Raw genomic sequence first — 22255 nt, forward strand, 5'->3', positions numbered from 1 at the left:
GCCTGAATCATTTTTAAAGCAGAGATACTAGCTCAGTGTTTCTCAGCCTTGGCAATTTTCAAATGTGTGGACTTCAACTCCCAGAATTTCCCAGGCAGCTGGCTGGAGAATTCTGGGAGTTGAAGGCTTCACATCTGCCAAAGTTGAGAAACACTGTACTAAAGACTGAATTTCTATGACTGTATTCTCCTGGATAAACCCATCAGCAGATAAACTGAGCTACAAAATCAATCAAAAATCACAAGGAAATTTAATTTTCATTTAACTTAATGACAGCAGCAGAACTGTTCCTTTCTCCAATCTACTAATAACTTTTTGCTTGAAAATTGCATCATACTCAAACTGTTAACAATTTCCAGATAGGGCAATTACCTATCTCCCAGAAATGTGTTCAGCAAGAGACGGGAAACCGTAAACATTTACATCATCCTTTAAAGCTTATGATTAAAAAATAAATCTGAGCCCTAGTCCATGGATAGGTCAAAGTGAATTTTTAAGGTGCATTTTAGAATCAACAGTTCATTAAGAGCCTTGGTGGAGCAGTGGGCTAATGCCTCCTTAAGTAACACCAGCTGCCTGCAATTAGTGCAGGTTCGCATCCCACCAGGCTCAAGGTTGACTCAGCCTTCCATCCTTCCGAGGTAGGTAAAATGAGGACCCAGATTGTTGGGGGCAATAAGCTGACTTTGTAATAACGCTGCTTGGGGGGGGGCGAAAGCCCTAATAAGCAGGCATATACATAGAATGAAGGCTACTGCTAAGCTTGTAAGCCGCCCTGAGTCTTCGGAGAAGGGCGGGATATAAATGGAATTAAAATAAATAAATAAATAAATAAATTTAGTGACCAAAATTACAACAGTACTGGAAAAAGTGAAATGATGATGATGATGGAAGGGACCTTGGAGGTCATCTAGTCCAACCCCCTGCTCAGGCAGGAAACCCTACCTACACTATTTCAGACAGATGGCTGTCCAGTCTCTTCTTAAAAACTTGTAGTGTTGGAGCATTCACCGCTTCTGGAGGCAGGTTGTTCCACTGGTTAATAGTTCTCAGTCAGGAAGTTTCTCCTTAGTTCTAGGTTGCTTTTCTCCTTGATTAGTTTCCATCCGTTGCTTTATTGTCCTGCCGTCAGGTGCTTTGGAGAATAGCTTGACTCCCTCTTCTTTGGGGCAGCCCCTGAGATATCACCACTTTTCCTATTTATGACGGGTCCAGTGTCCCAGGGTCATGTGATCATCTTTGTAACCTGACCAGAAAAGTCAATGGGAAAGTCAGATTAACTTAACAGCTGTGTACCTAAGTTCACAACTGCAGTGATTCACTTAACAACTGTGGCAAGAAAGTCGTAAAATGGGGCAAAACTCACTTAACAAATGCCTCACTTAGCAACAAAAATTTTGGGCTCAATTGTGGTTGTAAATTGAGGACTATCTGTAATCTCACCTGCTCTTCAGAAGTCTATCTCAGTAAGATGGTTTTGACAGTCTTGTAGTAATCTTCAATGGCAGCCCCACAAAGAGTGCACTGGAGTAGTCAAGACACGTCTAGATCAAAGCAGGAGCCATTATTGCTAGGGCTTCTAGATCTAGGAAGGGTCAGCCAAGGTGCATCAATGCCCTCTACCCGGTGGTGGGATTCAGCTGGTTCCCTCTACCCAGTGGTGGGATTCAGCCGGTTTGCACCGGTTCGGTAGAACCGGTAGCTAAATTTTGTTGAGTTCGGAGAACCGGCTGAACGCACGCTGCTTCTGGAAGTCCGTTTGAGGCCTGGGGGGGCCTTGAGGAGGCCTCCCAGGCCTAGAACAGCCCACAGGAAGTACGTGGATGTCACTTCCAGAAGTCAGAGCCCAGGCCTGCATCCACGCGGAAAACCAGTTGCTCAGGTATTTGAATCCTACCACTGGCTCTACCTGCTGATCCAGCAGAAGCTGTGAATCTAGGAGACCTCCCTTCCCAAGACACAGAACTGCTCTTTTTAGGGACTACAGATAGTCCCTGACTTATGACCACAATTAGGACCATAATTTCCATTACTAACAAAGTGATTGTTAAGTGAGTCGTGCTGATTTTATGACCTTTTTGCCACTGTAGTTAAGTGAATCACATGGCCATTAAGCAAATCTGGCTTGCCCATTGAATTTGGTTGTTGGAAGCAGCTGGGAAGATCTCAAATGGTGATCATGTGATCCCAGAAAACTGCAACCAACATAAATACATGCGGATTGCCAAGCACCTAAATTTTGATCACATTATCATGGGGATCCTGCAACGGTCCTAAGTGTGAGGCCTGTTCCTAAGTCACTTTTTTCAGTGCCATTATAGCTTCAAATGATCATTGAACGAACGTTGTAAGTCAAGGATTGCCTGTATGACCTTGGGTAATCATTCATAATACAGTAATAATAATTTATTAAGTGTATATATACCCAATTCTCAGGGACTCCTAGCAGATTGGAATTGTTAAACCATTTAAAAAATAAAGAAAAAGACAAAAGACACAAAACCAGCACCAGGCAAAAGTACAGATGGTCCTCTACTTACAACCGTTAGTTTAGTGATCGTTTGAAATTACAACATCACTAGGGGGAAAAAAGACCTATAATCAGTCCTCACACTTATGACCTCCACAGCAATCATGTGATCAAAATTTGGACACTTGGTAACAGGCATGATTTACGATGGTTGCAGTGTTCTGGGGTCATGTGATCACCATTTGCAACCTTCCCAGCCAGCCAGCCAAGCCAGGCCAGGATTCCTTAATGACCACCTGGTTCATTTAATAGTTGGAGTGATTCACTTTAACAACCATTGCAAGAAAGAGCACGAAATCAGGCATGCTTCACTTAACAACTGCCTCGCTTAGCAATGGAAATTCTGACCTTAATTTTGGTTGTAAGTTGAGGATCACTCTATATACAAATATACAATTCTATAATTGTATATCGTCAGCATCTTAGTGGTAACTCATTGCAAGCCTACAGATGAGTTTGCGAACATGGTGGCTGCAGAGGCATACATGCAGGCAAGGGGTGGGAAAGGTCAAGATGGAATTCATGACCACACAATCACAACCCCATCATTTTGACTCATACACACCCACACACTACAATACCCCCAGCCTCTGTGTAAGTTCCACAGAATACTCTGGTTTCATGTTGTTTTGAAAACAAACAAATCTTTAAAAAAAAAGATTAAAAGGGCCTGGCAGATTATATTCGAAACAGAATAATTGGCAGAATGTTGTTTATATTGCTCAAAAATCTTCTTTCTTGACCTCTTAGTGGAAAGAATAGCTTAATTTACATGTTGATAAGCCAGCGATCCATTCTGCAAATCATTTTTAGATATATTTTTTTCTTCCAATGTTTGCAGGTGACTCAGCCAACCTCTTGGCTTCCAAAATCTGGAGTTCTCCGTATCTTGTTAAATTACAAATAATGGAAATATAGTACAGAGAATCACAGATGTGACCTTGGAAAATGTACACGATAATGATACATGATTTAATCCCAGGACAGAAATAGAACGTTAGAAACAAATTTAAAGTGACTCTATCTTAACCTTGCAGAAGAGGGAAGGAAGGGGAAATTCTGCCAGGCTTCCAAGATTCTGTTATTACAGATGGTCCTCATTTAACAACTGATCACTTAATGACTGTTTTAAATTACGACGGCCTTGGAAAGGGTGCTGTATTAAAGCGCTTCTGATTTTTGCAGAGTTTTTGCACACACACACCACCTGCAGTTACATGATCACTATCAGGGTGTCATACAACTTGTTCACACTTACAACCAATTGCCAAGCACCTAGCAATCACCTGATCACTCACCATTTGCAATCTTCTCTGCTGGCTTCCCCAAAAAGTCAGTGGGGAAGCCAGCAAGCTGATGGTCCAAGGACTCCTTCTCTAGCTGAAAGTGGTCCCTGCCAATCCATGCCTGCTTGGATCTCAGCAGCCGAAATCCAAGCAGGCACGAAGCTCAAAATCCCTCTTGAGAACTCCATGGAAGGATGCAGAGAAATTTCTTATCAGGTACTTACCGTAGGAGCTGAGGACTTGGCAGCACAAGAAAACAAGAGCCAAGGTCTACGTGTTTTTTCAAGAGGCAACTGGGCTTTCTTCTTTTTTTTTCTTTGAAGCTGAAGAAGCTTCTTGGATGAGAAGGGAAACGACTTCAAAGAAAAACAAAAAAGTCCAGTTGCCTGTTGAAAAAGCACCTTTGCGACAAAACAAGAGCCAACGACTTAATAGCCGACCATCGATACCCCAACCAACAAATAAAAAGCCACACAAAACCAAGCACCACACAAACACTGTGCATAAAATAAGCCAAAGCATGCCTTCCGTTAGAGAGAAGTTCCCTGAAGATGGGTTTAGCGCAAGTCCGAAAACTCGGAAGAAAAAAAAAACCCTCCGGTCCCAGTGACCGACCGAGATCGGATCCTGCAACATTATCCTGGGACATTCATTCATTCGATGCAAAGAAAGACCCCAGCTCCGTGCCTGGTTGAACCTCAGCATCTGAAATCCAGGCATGCATAGACCCACTGGTGGGATTCAAATACCTGAACAACCAGTTCTCTGCGTGGATGCAGGACTGGGCCTCTGAGGCCTAGAATGGACTTCTGGAAGTGACATCCAGGCACTTCCTGTGGGCTGTTCTAGGCCTGGGAGGCCTCCTCCAGGCCTCCCAGGCCTAGAATGGACTTTTGGAAGTGACAGCCACGTACTTCTGGTGGACCTCTGAGGCCTAGAATGGACTTCTGGAAGCAGTGTGCGTTCAGCCGGTTCTCCGAACTCAACAAAATTTAGCTAACGGTTCTGCTGAACCGGTGTGAACCGGCTAAATCCCACCATTGGATAAACTTTAAAATACTTGTCTCTCCACTTCTGTGGAGAGCCACACAGAGGCAGGGAGAGAAGGATTTTAAGTACCACACCTGCTAAGACCTGAGTTCAAAATCCCTCCCTCTCTGCAACTCTATAGGCACAGTGAAGGATTCTGCTTACTTAATGGCCCATGAGATCACTTAACAACTGCAACAGGGAGTGCTAGGATTGTGGTCATTGAGCTAAGCAGTCACACAAGCATCTTACTTAATGACCTCTTTGCTCTTTGCATTTTTCTTAGCTATTATTAGCCCTTTGAGGTAGGCCAAATCAGAAAACAATAGCATCTTAGAACTCTACCTTATTGATTTAGCCGATACAGATAATCCTCACTTAATGACCACAATTGGAACCATCAACCAATTCTTCCAAATGGGCGTTTTTGGCCAGAAACCAGCAAAACTCTCACAAGTCATGGAACTCTATTGATTTAGGCTATGCGGATTGTCCCAGTTGCGGTCATTAAGCGAGGATTGTCTGTATAATCTAAATCAGTAGAGTTCTAACATGCTATCTGTTTTCTGACCTGGCCTACCTTAAAGGGTTGATAGCCAAGAACAATGCATGATTGTTAAAAGGAGTATCACTTCAATATGAGCCAGCCGTGTGCTGCAGCTGCCAAAAAAGCCAACACAGTGCTAGGCTGCATTAACAGAGGGATAGAATCAAGATCACTTGAAGTACTACCACTTTACAATACCTTGGTAAGGCCACACCTGGAATACTGCATCCAGTTTTGGTCACCACAATGTAAAAAAGATGTTGACTCTAGAAAGGGTACAGAGAAGAGCAACAAAGATGATTGGGGGACTGGAGGCTAAAACATATAGGGAATGGTTGCTGGAATTGGGTATGTGACAGTGAGAACAATAAACCAGTGGAACAACCTGCCTCCAGAAGCGGTGAATGCTCCAACCCTGGAAGTTTTTAAGAACAGACTGGACAGCCATTTGCCTGAAATGGTGTAGGGTTTCCTGCCTGAGCAGGGGGTTGGACTAGATGACCTCCAAGGTCCCTTCCAACTTATTATTATTATCTTTGGGGAGGCATCAAAAAAGTCAGGATGGAAGCCAAAACTGATTGAATAGCAAAATCATTTCTGAAAAACCTTGCCAAAAACCTACAGGGACTTGTCTAGAATAGTCTTGCTTTTCCTCCATCCTAGCATCACCCAGTATAGCAACATTATTGTTATTGTTATTCTTTGCAGATTGACAAGAAAATTGTCAGAACTGAAATTGGAGTTTTGCTGAGGCTCTCCCATCCAAATATTGTAAGTAACAGATCTCTGTAGTACTTAAAATGGTTAGCTTACATTGGTAATCATATTTGGTTTGTTTTCGTCACATGCTGAGGTGGTTTGTTTTTTTTTAATCTCCTGATTTCCTGTTGCCAAGCATCCAAAAATACAGTCACGTGACTGTTGGAAAGTCCAGCTGTGAAAACTTCGAATCTGGGTCGTAAGTAACCCTGGGGAGGTCCGTCACAACTCTGAATGGTCACTAAATTGTAACCACACAGTCGCTTTATTCTTTCTCACAGGGAGCTGCTTCAGCCGGTGTCTCTTTTTGTGTTCCTTTTACAGTTCTTCCAGCTCTAAAATATTGCTCTTCAGGCCAAAAGACCATAAACTTCCTTTATTATGGCTTTATTAAATTGCCATTTCCATTATCAATTCCCTTCCTAATGATTCCGAGCACGGAATCCTCTTGAATAGGTTGTCAGTTGCCCAATCACATGACAGTGAGATGGACTGCAAATAAATTTAATCAATAAATAAATGACGCTGTTGCACTCTGGATTTTCATTGAGATGTCCACTATAAGATCACGATCTTTCTTTCTCTCTGTCTGACTGTTTAGCTAGATAGCTACCTATCATCTAACTAGCTATCATCAATTCTATCTATCCATCCACCATTGATTCTATGTCTGTCTGTCTTATCTATCCATTTATTGTCGTCTAACAATCATTATCATCTAGGATAGATAATAAATCTATTATTATCTATCCTCATCTATCTTTCTCTCTTTCTATCTTCTATCCATGAATTAATGTATCATCAGATAGATACGTCATCTATTTCTAACAATCATTTATCTTCTATCATCTTTTTATTCATCTGCCTCTCTATCCCTTTCTCTCTCCCCCCCCTTCCTTAGCAAACTGATAGATTCTGTGCAGTGGCCCTGAGAATATACCAAACGCTATGAATTTCTTTCTCCTACATAGTTACCGATCTAGTTTCTTGCACGAACAATAAAATCTCAGCTTTTCTTTTTTTTCTTTTTCTAAAAAAATAATAATACCAGGTTTGTTTTTTGTTCTCTGTACACATTTCTTTCTTCAAAGTTCCATTAAAGAAAAGAGAAGATGACAAAACTAATTTCATTGTTTACCCTTGCGACGTGTAACTTTCCCTTCTGCTGCCAGCATTCAGCTGATACGAAGTGATAATAGGATTGCAAACATTTGAAGTTAATAAGAAAAAAGATTGCAAGAGCCCTATATTAAATGGAGCATTAAGCCTCTTCCTGGTGTGACTGGTATTGTAGGATCACTGAAGGAAGCACCCTGAGCTGGGAAAGTAATGATTAAAGTGGTATGAAATTCACAGTGTCACTAACATCTTAAGAAACTATTATGGAACAATTTTCTGGAAGGAAGGGAGGGAGGGTTAGTTAGAAAGAAAATTTGAAGGGGGGTTTGCAAATATTTCTCTCTCAGCTAATAGGCTGTAGGTTTTAGCTTCATTGTATTTTCATAAAGAATACAAAAAGCTGTGATTTAAGGTTGCTATGACAGCTGGGAATCTTTCAATAATCTTGTGATTTACTTCCTTTGTTGCTAAGCCTAAGCCTTAAAAAGTCAAACCTTTTGACGTGTGTTTAGTATATTTAGATCAGATATAATATTCATGTGTATTTATAATAAATATAAAATTTTTTTGATATATTTGCTGGCTAAAAACTCATCAAAACTGATTCCAGGCAATATTTTTTTTAAAAAAAAGATGGTTTATGTCTTCCACTGATTTTTGAGTTGCAGCTATGCAGTGTGTGTAATGCTTATTTATTATTTATTTATTTTATTTTTGGGACTTATATGCCGCCCGATCTCCCGAAGGACTCAGGGCGGCTTACAACAATAAAAACAACAATACAAAAATTAAAAAAGAATTAAATAGCCCCAAAATAAATTAACTACAGTTAAAAATTAAAACATATTTAAAAACCCATCATCAATCCAGGTCAGCCTAGAAGATATGAGTCTTGTTGCTTTCAGTTGTACTGTGTCTTTTGTCTTCTCCCTTATTACACAGTGTGTTGCTCTTTCCAACCAAAACCTTTGCAGTGATCCACAGCTGATGTTCTGGTTCAGAGATTACAGGTAGACCTCGACTTACGACCATAACTGAAACCCCAAATTTCTCTTGCTAAGCAAGGCAGTGAGTTCCGCTCCATTTCATGGCCGTTTTGCTACACTGGTTAGGCGAATCCCTGCAGTTCTTAAGTGAATTGTGTGGTCGTTAAACGAATCTGGCTTCCCTCATTGACTTTGCTTGTGGACACCAGCTGGGAAGGTCACAAATGGGGATTGCAGGACCCCGGGACAGCGCAACCGTCATAAATACAGGCCAGTTGCCAAGTGCCTGGATTTTGATCACGTGATCCTGAGGATACTGCAGCGGTCATAAGTCATTCTTGGTGGAGCAGTGGGCTAATGCCTCCTTAAGTAACACCAGCTGCCTGCAATTAGTGCAGGTTCAAGTCCCACCAGGCTCAAGGTTGACTCAGGCTTCCATCCTTCCGAGGTAGGTCAAATGAGGACCCAGATTGTTGGGGGCAATTAAGCTGACTTTGTAATAATGCCGCTTGGGTGTGTGTGTGAAAGCCCTAATAAGCAGGCATATACATAGAATGAAGGCTACTGCTAAGCTTGTAAGCCGCCCTGAGTCTTTGGAAAAGGGCGGGATATAAATGGAATTAAAATAAATAAATTCTTTTCAGGGCTGTTGTAATTTTGAACAGTCACTAAGCAAATAGTGATAAGTCAAGGACTAGCCTTCAAGTTGGTGTCGACTCTTAGTATCCACAGAGATAAATTTGTCTTTACCCAACCTGGCCCTTCAGATCTTCCAACGTGGTACTCCTCGCCACTGTAGTCCTTCTATCATTTTGCTGCTTGTCCTCCTTTTCTTTCCTTTCCTCCTTTCTTTCCTTTCCTCCTCCTTTCCCAGCATTAGAGTCTCCGCCAGGGTATGATGGAACACGAACTAAATTGCTTTATAATTAATGATCCAAATAGCATAAACTCTGCAGAATGGTGTTAAACAGACTTTATTGGTCAGGCATCCTAGGCAGACTTACGTTTGCTGATAAGATCCTCCAACATGGCACATCTGTCCATCCTGACAGTGTAAAAGATTGAAGGTAAATTTACCCCATATTGTTTTGGAGCGAAGAAGCGTCCTTGCATGCATTCGTGTAGAGATGTAGAACATAGACAAAGGCAGGAAGTCCTGCTATAAAACTTAAAACTCCACCCACTTAACTAGAAGCATGGTATTCACTAAACAGTTAAGACTACAATTCCCATAAGGCATCTCTTGAGGAAATAACGTTTAACCCTGTAAAGGCTACCGGTTCTTACATACAGTGCTGCTAGTATTAAGCCTGTAAATGCTGAATACACTAACACAGTTCTTAATTCCTAAACTAGATAAAAAATGGAACAGCTGAATGTATACTGGTCCAGCACACAGGAAGCTGAATTCTTTGCTTAATGCATCCATAGTATGATAATTTGACATCTCTGAATTGATTTGTTTGATGATCCGTTTATTTTTAGCCTGTCCATAAGGTAAAGGTAAAGGTTCCCCCGCACATGTGTGCTAGTCATTTCCGACTCTAGGGTCCGGTGCTCATCTCCGTTTCAAAGCCGAAGAGCCAGCGCTTGTCCGAGGACGTCTCCGTGGTCATGTGGCCGGCATGACTAGACGCCAAAGGCGCACGGAACGCTGTTACCTTCCCACCGTAGTGGTCCCTATTTTTCTACTTGAATTTTTACGTGCTTTCGAACTGCTAGGTTGGCAGAAGCTGGGACGAGTAACAGGCGCTCACTCTGTTCCGCGGCACTCGGGATTCGACCCGCCAAACTGCCAATCTTCTGATCGACAAGCTCAGTGTCCTAACCCACTGAGCCACCGCGTCCCTCTAGCCTGTCCATACTAGCTGTCTAATGGCAAAACTCAAAAGCATCCTCACTCTTCCTCTTCTACTTCTTCAAAATCCAATTTTTGCTTCCATAGTGTGTCTCAGTGAATGCTATTGCTTGTTTGAGGCGTTTAAAGGTAGTCCTTGAGTTATGACCGTTATGGAGCCCAGATTTTCTGTCATATGTCATGACAGTCACAAGTCAAGTCAGCCATGTGACCAACCTGATTATTATTATTTTTTTGCAACTAGCATTAAGTGAACGCAATGGTCATTAAGCAAACACCGTGATCATTGAATGAACACATTGTCAGCAAGGGGCGTTTTTTTTGTGTTTTTTTTAGGGAACCAGAAGTAAATGTTGATTTTTGGCCAAAAAAAGCCAACAACATTGTAAATGGTGGTCGTGTGACTGTGGGATGCTGCAAAGCCATAAATGCAGATTGATTGCCTAGCATCAAAATTTTATCATATGATTGCAGGGGGGTGGCCATCGAACTTTGAATTGGGGTCGTAAGTACATTTTGGGGAGAATGACATAGTCTCAAATGGTCACTAAGCAAGTAGTCATAAGTCAAGCACTACCTGTATAAAAGGGACGCGGTGGCTCAGTGGGTTAGGACGCTGAGCTTGTCGATCAGAAGGTCGGCAGTTTGGCGGGTCGAATCCTGAGTGCTGCGTGACAGAGTGAGTGCCTGTTACTCATCCCAGCTTCTGCCAACCTAGCAGTTCGAAAGCACGTAAAAGTGCAAGTAGAAAAATAGGGACCACTGCAGTGGGAAGGTAACAGCGCTCCGTGCGCCTTTGGCGTCTAGTCATGCCGGCCACATGACCATGGAGACATCCTCGGACAAGCGCTGGCTCTTTGGCTTTGAAACGGAGATGAGCACCGGCCCCTAGAGTTGGAAACGACTAGCACGCATGTGCGGGGGAACCTTTACCTTTACCTGTATAAATCCTTCACCTTTCTGGGCTGGATATAGACCTTCACTTAGTTTTCCACAATGCTCTTAACTTTATTTCTTGCAGTGTCTCTGATATACCATTGTTCTGGGTCAGAGAAGAGATTCCACCTAAGGACATATTATTTGAGGTCTCAGAATAGGAGGACCCAGCTGGCAATGCAGTTTGGACTTTTTAATATAAATTAGCACTCTAAAAATAACACACCCACACACACACACACACACAAACAAATCAGAACAGCTTAGGCATCTGAATCATTATTGGTGAGAAATGTGTACAATTTGCATCTGAATGAAAACTGATCTAATATCAGGTTTTTTTGCAGCAAAATTCCCAAAATAAAACTGAATCATCATTTTAAATTCCCAGTTCTCCAAATGTGCCAGGTTACAAGAACATTTTGGGGGAAAAAAGGAAAAAGACCTGCTAGGGAAAATAGTTTGCAAAACAGAAAAAAGGCAAACAAAATGTGTATATTTAGAGAAAGTGTATTACACCTAAACCTTGATTTACAGCCGTTTTTTTTTGAAGTACTGTGGCATGGAAAAAAATTAACGTACGACCATCCTCGCACTTATGACCATCATAGCATCCCCACGGTCACATGATCAAAATTTGGGTGCTTGGCAACTGGCATGTATTTACAATGGTTGCAGCGTCCTATTCACGAGATCGCCACTGTCAGCCAGTTGCCGATAAGCAAAGTCAATTGGCAAAGCTGGATTTGCTTTATCAAGATTCGCTTAACAACTGCAGTGATTCACTTAACAACCATGGCAAAAAAAGGTTTTAAAATCAGGTGCGATTCACTTACAACCACCTTGGCTTAGCAATGGAAACTCTAGTCCCAGTTGTGATTGTAAGTAGAGGCTTACCTGTAATATGGATAGAGATTTTAGTACAGTTTTGAAATTATTCTTAATTTCAACCCAAAGGGCATAATGTACTGTGCCAAATTAATAAACCTCAAAAGATTTGCCAACCTCTAATATTGATGCATATAATGTCATAAGATCAAGAAGATTGAGGTTTCTTTCTAAATCTTGCAATCTGCACAATAATTGCATCTGTGAAGATGGGCATGCAAAAAGTGTGTTTGGAATCGCTTTTTCCATCGCTTTTTCCTCATTTCTGCAAAGCTTTAGATCAAAGTTACTCATCCTTTTATATTTCTTCCTATTTGCTTTTAGATCAAACTCAAAGACATCTTTGAAACCCCCACAGAGATCACACTCATCCTTGAGCTGGTGACAGGTGGTGAGCTGTTTGACAGGTAACACAGGAGAAACCTTGGCTTAATTGGCAGGTTCTTAATTAAAGATGACTAATTGAACAAAGGGAAGGAGAGTAATTTGTTGCCATGGGGAAAAGATGTGTTTGGGACACAGAAAAGGTGATTGGTTTGATTCACAACAATCAGTACAGAGTCTCTAGCCTTGCCTTCTGCCTTTCTGGCATCAGCTCTTGGTGAAAATGGAGATAGTTAATTTTTTAGAATTGATGGACATAAATGTGCCTGCACCAGCCAGGCTTCCTTGATTGACCTTACTTTAATTTGTTTAAATTTGTTTTAGTTTTGTTTTGTTTTTACCAACAGAGCTAAAGGGGAAATGACCAATTGCAAAGGGAAATGAGAAATTCTAGCATTGTCTGTGTTTTCAAACAGCTTGTAGCTTCACCTACAACCTAGAGTCCTTGGAAAATAAATACGATGGATGGCCGTGACCCATTGCGATGGGGAATTAATCACGATGTCTGAGAATGGCCATTGCAAACCAGGCATGAAATGAAAGGATGAATTGGCTGATATCAAGAGGAAATAGAATTAGCCACTTTGGGGCAGGAGGCCAAGTTACTGAATAATTGTTTAAGAAGCCAGATAAACTTCCATGAATATCTAGTGATTACAAGAGATCGTGAGTAACTAGCAATAGGATATATAAGCAAAGAAAGGGTTTCTTTTTCCCTTCATGCCTGATTTTGGTAGATTTTGGAAAGCTAATCGAAATCAAGCCTGGTTAGTTACGGATAGGAGACCACCAGGAAATCAGGGCTCTAGAATAGACAGGGAATTCGGAGAAGGGCGGGATATAAATGGAATTAAAATAAATAAATAAATAAATAAATAAATAAATATATGGATCTTTGGTCACTGGTTGAAAAGCCCTAATCTAGTCTGCAGCTCTTCTTTCTCCCAAGGCCCCTCCCTTCTATCTTATAATGCCTTTGCTTCTGTCTCCCAAGACATTTCTCTTCCGTCTGTCAAGGTCTTTCCCTTCTATCTCCCTAGATCCTTTCCTTCTATCTTTCGAGGCCTTTCCTTCCTTTTCTCCCTAAATCTTTCCCTTCTATCTCCCAAGGCCTTTCCTTTCTATTGCCCGAGGCCTCTCCCGCAAACCCATTGCAGATGCTCACAAGTTAGGAGCATTAACAAATCTGGGCTGCAATACTTTGGGTGACTTCTAGATGGCAGCAAAGAAAGAGAACCAGGGAGGAGTGAATGTGTGGATGGTTGCCTAGCAACCCCTGCAGCCTTCTCCCTTTTGCATCCACCAGGAAAAGGAGTGCTCTGGTTGCCTAGCAACCTGCCATTCCTGCCATCTTTGCTGCAAACGTTCCCCGCCTCCTCCTCCTCCTCCTTGTATCACACATTAAAGCAACAGAAAAGAAACCAATACACCTGCCAGCTTATTTATTTTTAAGCATTCCCCCACCCCACCCCACCCCCAAAGCAGATTTACAGGTTGGCAGTCAGGCTGGCTGTGCAGGGTAAAAATATATAAATGAGTATATATATATTTTAAAAATCTGCACGCTGTTTCATCTCCGCAGGATTGTAGAGAGGGGATTCTACAGCGAAAGGGATGCAGCCCACGTGGTGAAACAGATCCTGGAAGCTGTCTCCGTAAGCCATTTGAATGTTTCCTTCCTTCTTTCTAGGCTCATGTCCTTGCATCTGTTTTGGAGGGTAGAATTTTGGTTGCCAAGGAAACGGAGACATAAATTTTGCCACCTTTCAAAGGCACCTTTTCTGTAAGTGGAATTTCATAGGCAGGCACACAATTGAGGCCTTTGCTTTTCATGGATTTATGCAGGAGTGCCCCTCCGATGGTGGGAAGTTTGTGCGTGTGCTTCGTTTTTTGAAGTTGTGACTTCATTTTTTTTCAACGTTCAGTTATTATGATTATTATTATTATCCTTGAAAGCTGCCCTTCTCAGTGCTCTGAAATCAGCAGCTTATAACCAGTAGTTTCCCTACGTTGGTAGGAAGAATAATAAACGGTGCACATTGCAATACCTGGGGATAGCAGGAGAAAAACCTGGTGAAAATGACAAAATGGAAAGACTTGGAAACAAAAGTAGAACAGTTGTGGCAAAAGAAAGTAAAGATAATTCCAATAATAATTGGCACCGAAAGGAAGGGAGGGATGCAGAGAAAAAGAAAGTAAAGATGAAAAAGGCATCTGGGGGTCGTTTACATCAGTGTGTCTCAGGCTCAGCAACTTTTAAGATGTGTGGAGTTCAACTCCCTCCGCTGAGCCAGCAGCCATGGCCGGGGTGCTGGTTACAGGCGCTTCTTTTTTCTCCATGCTGAGATTTTCCCTAAGTCTTTATCAGACTATCCCTCGACTTAGGGAAGGTGACTGAAACTCAGGACCCAAGGGTGGTCAGGATAGAAGGCAGTTTGCGGTTAATGTCATGGTTCCGATAGATGAAACCCATCAAAAGAACTCCAAGGCAAGAATTCTTCCTCAAAGAACATTTTATTCAGGAAACCAAGTATCGGGGTGACATAGTTGAACCCAAAACTAGTTTCCCTTCCCCCGGATACAAAGTAACAAATTGCAATTCCCGCCCTCCAATAAGCAGTCATAAATCACGTTCTCCAATTAGCCTGAAACGTGGGCTTTCTCCCCAGCTCCTCAGCCCGCCAAAACTTTAGCAATTCGTCCTTGGGTTCCCACAAAGCAGCGTTTATTAGCTCACCCTTTCATCCCAACCCCCAACCCCCACCCCTTCTGCACCTGATTTATAAACAGGAAAAGCATGTTAAAAGCAAAGAGAAAATGGCTGAGATTTTCATCAGTTGTCAGAGCGGGGTCCTCCAATGTTTACAGCGTTGACAGGCAGGGAATTCTGAGAGCTGAGGGCCACACATCTTACAATTGTGAGTATTCTGGGAGTTGAAATCCAAGCATCTTAAAAGCTGCTGAGGTTAAGAAATAGCGTCCTAGACAATGTGGAATACAGTTTTCTGAATCCCAGTCCACAGTGGTTGGGGACTGTGAAAACCATCTGTTTTCTATAGTCAAAATATGTAGTAAGTCCTCAACTTACACCAGTTTATTTAGTAACCGTTCAAAGTTACAACAGCCCTAAAAAGTGACTTATGACCGTTTTTCACACTTAACGACGGTTGCAGCGTTCCCGTGGTCACATGATCCAAATTCAGACGCTTAGCAACTAGTTCATATTTATGACGGCTGCAGTGTCCCTGGTTCACATGATCCGCGTTTGTGAGCTTCTGACAAGCAAAGTCAATGGGGAAGTCAGATTCACTTAACAACCGTGTTCCTAAGTTAACCAATGCAATGATTTACTCAACAACTGTGGCAAGAAAAGTTGTAAAATGGGGCAAAACCTACTTAACAAACATAGGACCCAGATTGTTGGGGGCAATTAAGCTGACTTTGTAATAATGCCGCTTGGGGGGTGTATGAAAGCCCTAATAAGCAGGCATATACATAGAATGAAGGCTACTGCTAAGCTTGTAAGCCGCCCTGAGTCTTCGGAGAAGGGCGGGATATAATGGAATTAAAATAAAAATAAATAAATAAATTCAGCAACATAAATTTTGGGTTCAGTTGTGGTCGTAACTCAAGGACTACCTCTCTCTAAAATCTGTTGACATTCTATTCGTATGTACTAATGTGCACAATATTTTCTATTGTAGTTTCACAAGGCTGATTGAGAAAATAGGATCTCAATAGGCAGGGTGAATATTTTCTCCCCTCGGTCACTGTTCCTTCAGTAACCACAGATGAAGAATAAATTTCCCATCAAATTGAGTCCCTCTTCTCTGTCAACCTCTGGAATTTTCTTTCCGCCTTTACCAGCAGTTCTCGACTTACAACCATTCATTTAGGGCAGGCGTCTTCAAACTTGGCCCTTTTATGACTTGTGGACTTCAACTCCCAGAATTCCTCGGCCAGCATGCTTGGCTGAGGAATTCTGGGAGTTGAAGTCCACAAGTCATAAAAGGGCCAAGTTTGAAGACCCCTGATTTAGTGACTGTTCAAAGTTACAGTGACACTGAAAAAAGTAACTTAGGACTTTTTTCTCATAAAGTCTTACAACCGATCCTCACACACTTGATCCAAATACATGCTTCGCAACCGGCATGTATTTATGATGGTTGCTGCGTCCTGGAGTCATGCGATGGCCCTTTGTGACCTTCCTGGCCAGCTTCTGAAAGGTAGTCAGTGGGAGAAGCTGGATTTGCTTAATGACCTTATGATTCACTTAACCACCGCAGTAACGTGCTTAACAACTGTGACAAAAAATAGCTGCACAATTTCCCCTGGGATTTGGTTGCGACTGAGTGCTGTCTTGGAAAATTATTATGGATGATTTCCAATTTATTTTACCCCTAGCACACAGCCAGTCGATCACTACATTCAGATCACAGTAAGCACATGCGCGCTCAGTTCAGCGAGCCAAAATAGAGCTTGAGGGATATTTATAAAGCATCAGCAAAGATTGTTTTCTCTAAAAAAAATAAAAATAACTGGCAAAACAGAATAAAATGCAGGCAATGTGTGAGAGAGAGATGAACAAGAATTGACCTCAAAATGAATTGCAATTTCCTGAGCCATTGGTAATAGTCTTGGGGGTAATTTAACGTGGAGAGTAAGGGAGTGACCTATGGCTATTCCAGCCCTAACTCTTTTATGTACATCACAGCAGTAGAATCGAGAAGGAAAGTAGGCCATCAAGTGATCCTTTCTCTATTTTGCACCATCAAAGAAACTTTGATGGACGGCAGCAATAGATCCAATGTGTTACAGGCAAACTTTTTCTAGGCCAGGGGTAGGCAACCTCGGCTCTTTTATGATTCATGGAGCATAGCTGACTCAGGAATTCTGGGAATTGAAGTCCATGAGTCATAAAAGAGCCGAGGTTGCCTACCCCTGTTCTAGGGTAAAGAACAGGCCTGAGGGAAAAATTGGAGCAGAAAGGAAGAACTAAAACAGATTAAGAAATCACACTAAAAGATTTATTTGAATGGATGTGATTTGAAAAATCATGATTTACAAGTAGTCCTCAGGTTATAACCAGGTGCTTAGCTACTCCTTGATACTACCACAGATCATTACAACTTATAGCCTAGTTCTGATGCCCGGGGCCCCTCCCCCCAGTCATATGATTGCATTTTAGGTATTTAGCAGCCATTTTGCATTTACAGCTGTAAAAATACATTTATAATCTTTTTGCCAAAGATAGGCATTTGCTTCTTGTTTTTGATAAAAATACCCTATAGCAGACATGTCAAACACAAGGCCCGGGGGCCAGATCTGGCCCAGGAAGTGGTTTCATGCGGCCCGCGAAGCCATCCTGGAAACAGTGAGGGAACGGCCCCCACTGCCTTGTCCCCTGCCCAGAGACCGCCTCCTTCCAGAGACCCTCAGATCTGTCCCACTCCTGCCCAGGCCCCCATAGGCACCCTTGATGCGAACGATGTAGAGCTGGCCATGCCCACCCAGTAGGCCATATGCACTCTAGCCACGCCCACCCAGTAGGCCACACCCACCCGGCCCCCTGAGGGCAACCGCAATGCTGATGCGGCCCTCAATGAAATTGAGTTTGATACCCCTGCCCTATAGTAAGCCATGGCTTTGCTTACTGAATGCAGTGTTCACTTTACAACTGCGGCAAAAAAGTTGTAAAATCAGGTTGGTGATGTGGGTGACCCGTTTTCCCACCATCATGATTTATTATTGTAATGGGCAGCCTCCATTACAGTCGTAATTCAAGGATTACTGGTGCAGTGTTGTTTAGGTCTAATTAGCACAGGTAGACCTCGACTTACGACCACAGTTTGGTCCCATATTTCTGTTGGCAATCAGATACGTTTTGCCTCATCATATGATTTTTCTTTCCACCGTTGTCCCGTTTGTAACATGGTTGTTAAGTGAATTCGGCTTACCCATTGACTTTGCTTGTCAGAATTCTGCAACAGACACTGCAACTAACATTATGAATACCCGCCATTTGCCAAGCATTTAAATTTTGATCATGCTGCAACAGTTGTAAGTGTGAAAAATGATCATGTCACTTTTTCCAGTGCCATTGTAACTTCGAATGGTCACTAAATGAATGGTTGTAAGTCGAGAACATCCTGTAGTTGTTTATTTGACAGATTAACCAACCAAGTTTCAGCTTGTTCAACCAATGTCTGAAAGTAGAGGCTGAAAGTTGAGATTCTAGAAAGAGTGCAGAGAAGAGCAACAAAGATGATCAGGGGACTGGAGGCTAATACATGTAAGGAACGGTTGCTGTAATTGGGTATGTCCAGTTTAATGAAGAGAAGGACGAGGGGGGACATGATAGCAGTGTTCCTGTATCTCAGGGGCTGCCCCAAAGAAGAGGGAGTCAAGCTATTCTCCAAAGCGCCTGAAGGCAGGACAAGAAGCAACGGATGGAAACTAATCAAGGAGAGAAGCAACCTTGAATTAAGGAGAAATTTCCTGACAGTTAGAACAATTAATCAGTGGAACTACCTGCCTCTAGAAGCTGTAAATGCTCCAACACTGGAAGTTTATTTATTTATTTATTTATTTATTTATTTATTTATTTATTTAATTAATTTATTCAATTTATATACCGCCCTTCTCCCGTAGGACTCAGGGCGGTTCACAAGGTTTTTTTTAAAAAAACCAGATACAATTACAAAACTTAAAATCAATTAAAAAGAATTATATAAACCTTGCAATAAAACCCCAGTTAAAAAACAGTTAAAATCCCAATTAATATTTATTTATTTTTATTTATTTTAATCCCATTTATATCCCGCCCTTCTCCGAAGACTCAGGGCGGCTTACAAATTAAGCACAAACCAATGTGCTTAGCAATAGCCTTCATTCTATGTATATGCCTGCTTATTAGGGCTTTCGCCCCCCCAGCGGCATTATTACAAAGTCAGCTTATTGCCCCCAACAATCTCAGACCAGGCCAGAGAGCTCAAAGAGCCAGGTCTTCAGGTCCCGGCGGAATGAGAGAAGGTCAGGGGCAGTCCTAAGCTCTACAGGCAGCTGATTCCAGAGGGCAGGCGCACCCACAGAGAAGGCCCTCCCCCTGGGTATTGTCCGCCGGCAATCTTTTACCAGCGGTACCCTGAGAAGACTCTCCCTGTGGGGGCGCACAGGACGAAAAGAGCTTGATGCCTGCAGCAGGTGTTCCCTCAGATATCCCGGACCCAAGCCATTAAGGGCTTTATAGGTCATCACCAGCACCTTGAATCTCACCTGGAGGGCAACCGGAAGCCAATGCAGTTCGCGGAGCAGAGTTGTTACATGGGAGTATCGGGAAACCCCCATCACAACCCGCGCAGCTGCATTCTGCACCAGCTGAAGCCTCTGGGTGGTCCCCAAGGGCAGCCCCATGTAGAGAGCGTTGCAGTAGTCCAATCGGGAGGTCACGAGCGCATGAGTGACTGTGAGCAGGGCATCTCGGTCCAGATAGGGCCGCAACTGGCGCACCAGGCGAACCTGGGCAAAGGCTCCCCTGGTCACGGCTCCTATATGATCTTCAAAACTGAGCCGTGAGTCTAGGAGGACACCCAAGTTGCAAGCCCTATCAACGGGGGGTAACACCTCACCCCCCATCATTAAAGGTGGAATAGACTGGTTAGTCCGAGATGCCAGTATGCACAGCCACTCAGTCTTGGCAGGATTGAGACGAAGCCTGTTTCTCCCCATCCAGACCTGGACCGCCTCCAGGCAACAGGACATCACGGCGAGGGCATCACTGGGATGGTTTGGGGTGGAAAGAAAAAGTTGGATATCATCAGCGTACTGATGATACCCCACCCCGAAACCACGAATGATCTCGCCCAGCGGCTTCATATAGATGTTGAACAGGAGGGGAGAGAGAACCGACCCCTGAGAGACTCCACAAACGAAAGGCCTCGGGGCAGACCTCTGCCCTCCCGTCAACACTGATTGCGAACGGCCCAGGAGATAGGAGGAGAACCACTGTAAAACAGTGCCTCCCACTCCCAACCCCCTGAGACGCCGCAATAGGATACCATGGTCGATGGTATCAAAAGCCGCTGAGAGATCTAATAGAACTAGGACAGAGGAGCAACCCCTGTCCCGAGCCCGCCAGAGATCATTCACCAGTGCAACCAATGCCGTCTCCGTGCTGTACCCGGGCCTGAAACCCAATTGGTACGGGTCCAGATAATCAGTTTCCTCCAGGAACAGAGGAAGCTGGTGCGCCACCATGCTCTCCACAACCTTCGCCAAAAAGCGAAGGTTGGAGACAGGACGATAGTTGTTTAAAATCGCTGGGTCCAGGGCAGGCTTCTTCAGAAGGCCTCACCACCGCCTCCTTCAAAGCGGCGGGGAAGACACCCTCACTCAGAGAAGCAGATTTTACTGCCTGGAACCAGCTTCGTGTCTCCTCCCGAGCCGCATAAATCAGCCAAGAGGGACAGGGGTCCAATAAACAGGTGGTGGAACTCAGTCTCCCCATAATCCTGTCCACATCATCAGGGGAAACAGGATCGAACTCAGTCCAGATAACATGCTCAAGACCGTCCAATTCCTCCACATCCGACTCTGCCCAGTTAGAGTCCAAACCGGCCCGGATCTGAGCGATTTTGTCCATCAGATGATGACTAAACTCCTCGGCCCGCCCCTGCAAGGGCTCCTCTCTCACCTCCTGATTAAGGAGGGAGCGAGTCACCCTAAACAGGGTGGCCAGGCGATTATCTGCGGACGCGATGAGGGCAGCGAAGTAATTAGCCCTCGCCGTCCTCATCGCAGCAAGATAAGACCTTATAAAGTTTCTTAGCTGCAATCGGTCAGATTCGGAACGGCTGGACCTCCAACCGCTCTCTAGACCCCATCTCCGACGCGTCATCTCCCGGAGCTCCACAGAAAACCATGGAGCCCAGTGGGATCTGCGCCGGGTCAGAGGTCGCAAGGGTACAACACAGTTGAGTGCCTCAGTGGCCGCCTTTTCCCAGGCATCAACCAAGGCATCAACTGGGCTGTGAGTGAGGGCGATGGGTATAGACCCAAGTGCCATCTGGAACCGTTCATGGTCCATTAGGCGCCTGGGGCGGAACCATCTGATCGGTTCTGCAGCCCAGCGGCGGGGGGTGGCATAACGGAAGACCAGCCGCAGGAGATGATGGTCGGACCATGACAGGGGAACAACGACCGGTGAACCCCCTCCCAAGTCATCCAACCACTGTCCAGACAGGAACACCAGGTCGAGAGTGTGACCCCCCACATGAGTCGGGCCTTGAATTACCTGGGTCAGGTCCATGGCCGTCATGGAAGCCATGAACTCCCGGGCTAACTCCGACGACCCTCCCAGGGAAGGCAGGTTGAAGTCACCCAGCACTATAAGCCTGGGAAACTCCACCGCCAGCCCTGAGAGGGTGTCGAGCAGCTCGGGCAGAGCTGTTGCCACACAGCTGGGCATCAAGTATGTGAGCAACAAGCCCATCTGAACCCGAAGGCCACATCTCAGGAGGAGGGACTCAGTCCCGCCAATCTGGACAATGGTGGTCTCCCGCGGACATAAAGTCTCCCTAATAACCACTGCCACCCCACCACCCCTACCCTGAGCCCGTGGCTGGTGTAGCACACAGAAACCTGGGGGGTATAACTCGATCAGAGGGACCCCTCCCTCCGAGCCCAACCAGATTTCCGTAATGCATGCCAGATCTGCGCGTTCCTCCTCGATCAAGTCACGAATGAGGGGAGCCTTATTAACAATGGATCTGGCATTAAGGTAAACCAGCCTGAGCTCAGGGACCTGATCACCCTCACCCCCAGGCAAAAGGGTGCTAACCGGAGGGTCGGAGCGCGTCACCGCTCGAAGACAGTGGGGGTGCGATCCCGGATGTCGATACGGCCCTCCGTGCACACACCTGCTGCCATTCCCTA

General features: G+C 44.0%; 1 protein-coding gene across 1 annotated transcript in view; it reads left to right on the forward strand.

Annotated features, from left to right (window-relative positions):
- The window catches only part of LOC308659920 (calcium/calmodulin-dependent protein kinase type IV-like), a gene marked incomplete at its 3' end in the record, with an annotated part of 68059 nt that overhangs the window by 24602 nt on the left and 21202 nt on the right, over positions 1 to 22255 (forward strand). Inside the window, exons 4-6 of the mRNA XM_081314049.1 lie at positions 6101 to 6163; positions 12263 to 12345; positions 13905 to 13977. Of these exons, the coding sequence (XP_081170175.1) occupies positions 6101 to 6163; positions 12263 to 12345; positions 13905 to 13977 (219 nt within the window). The remainder of the gene's footprint in view (positions 1 to 6100; positions 6164 to 12262; positions 12346 to 13904; positions 13978 to 22255) is intronic.

Source organism: Vipera berus (genome assembly GCF_964194415.1).
Source record: "Vipera berus genome assembly, chromosome: 1".
In the NCBI taxonomy this organism is placed as follows: domain Eukaryota; kingdom Metazoa; phylum Chordata; class Lepidosauria; order Squamata; family Viperidae; genus Vipera; species Vipera berus.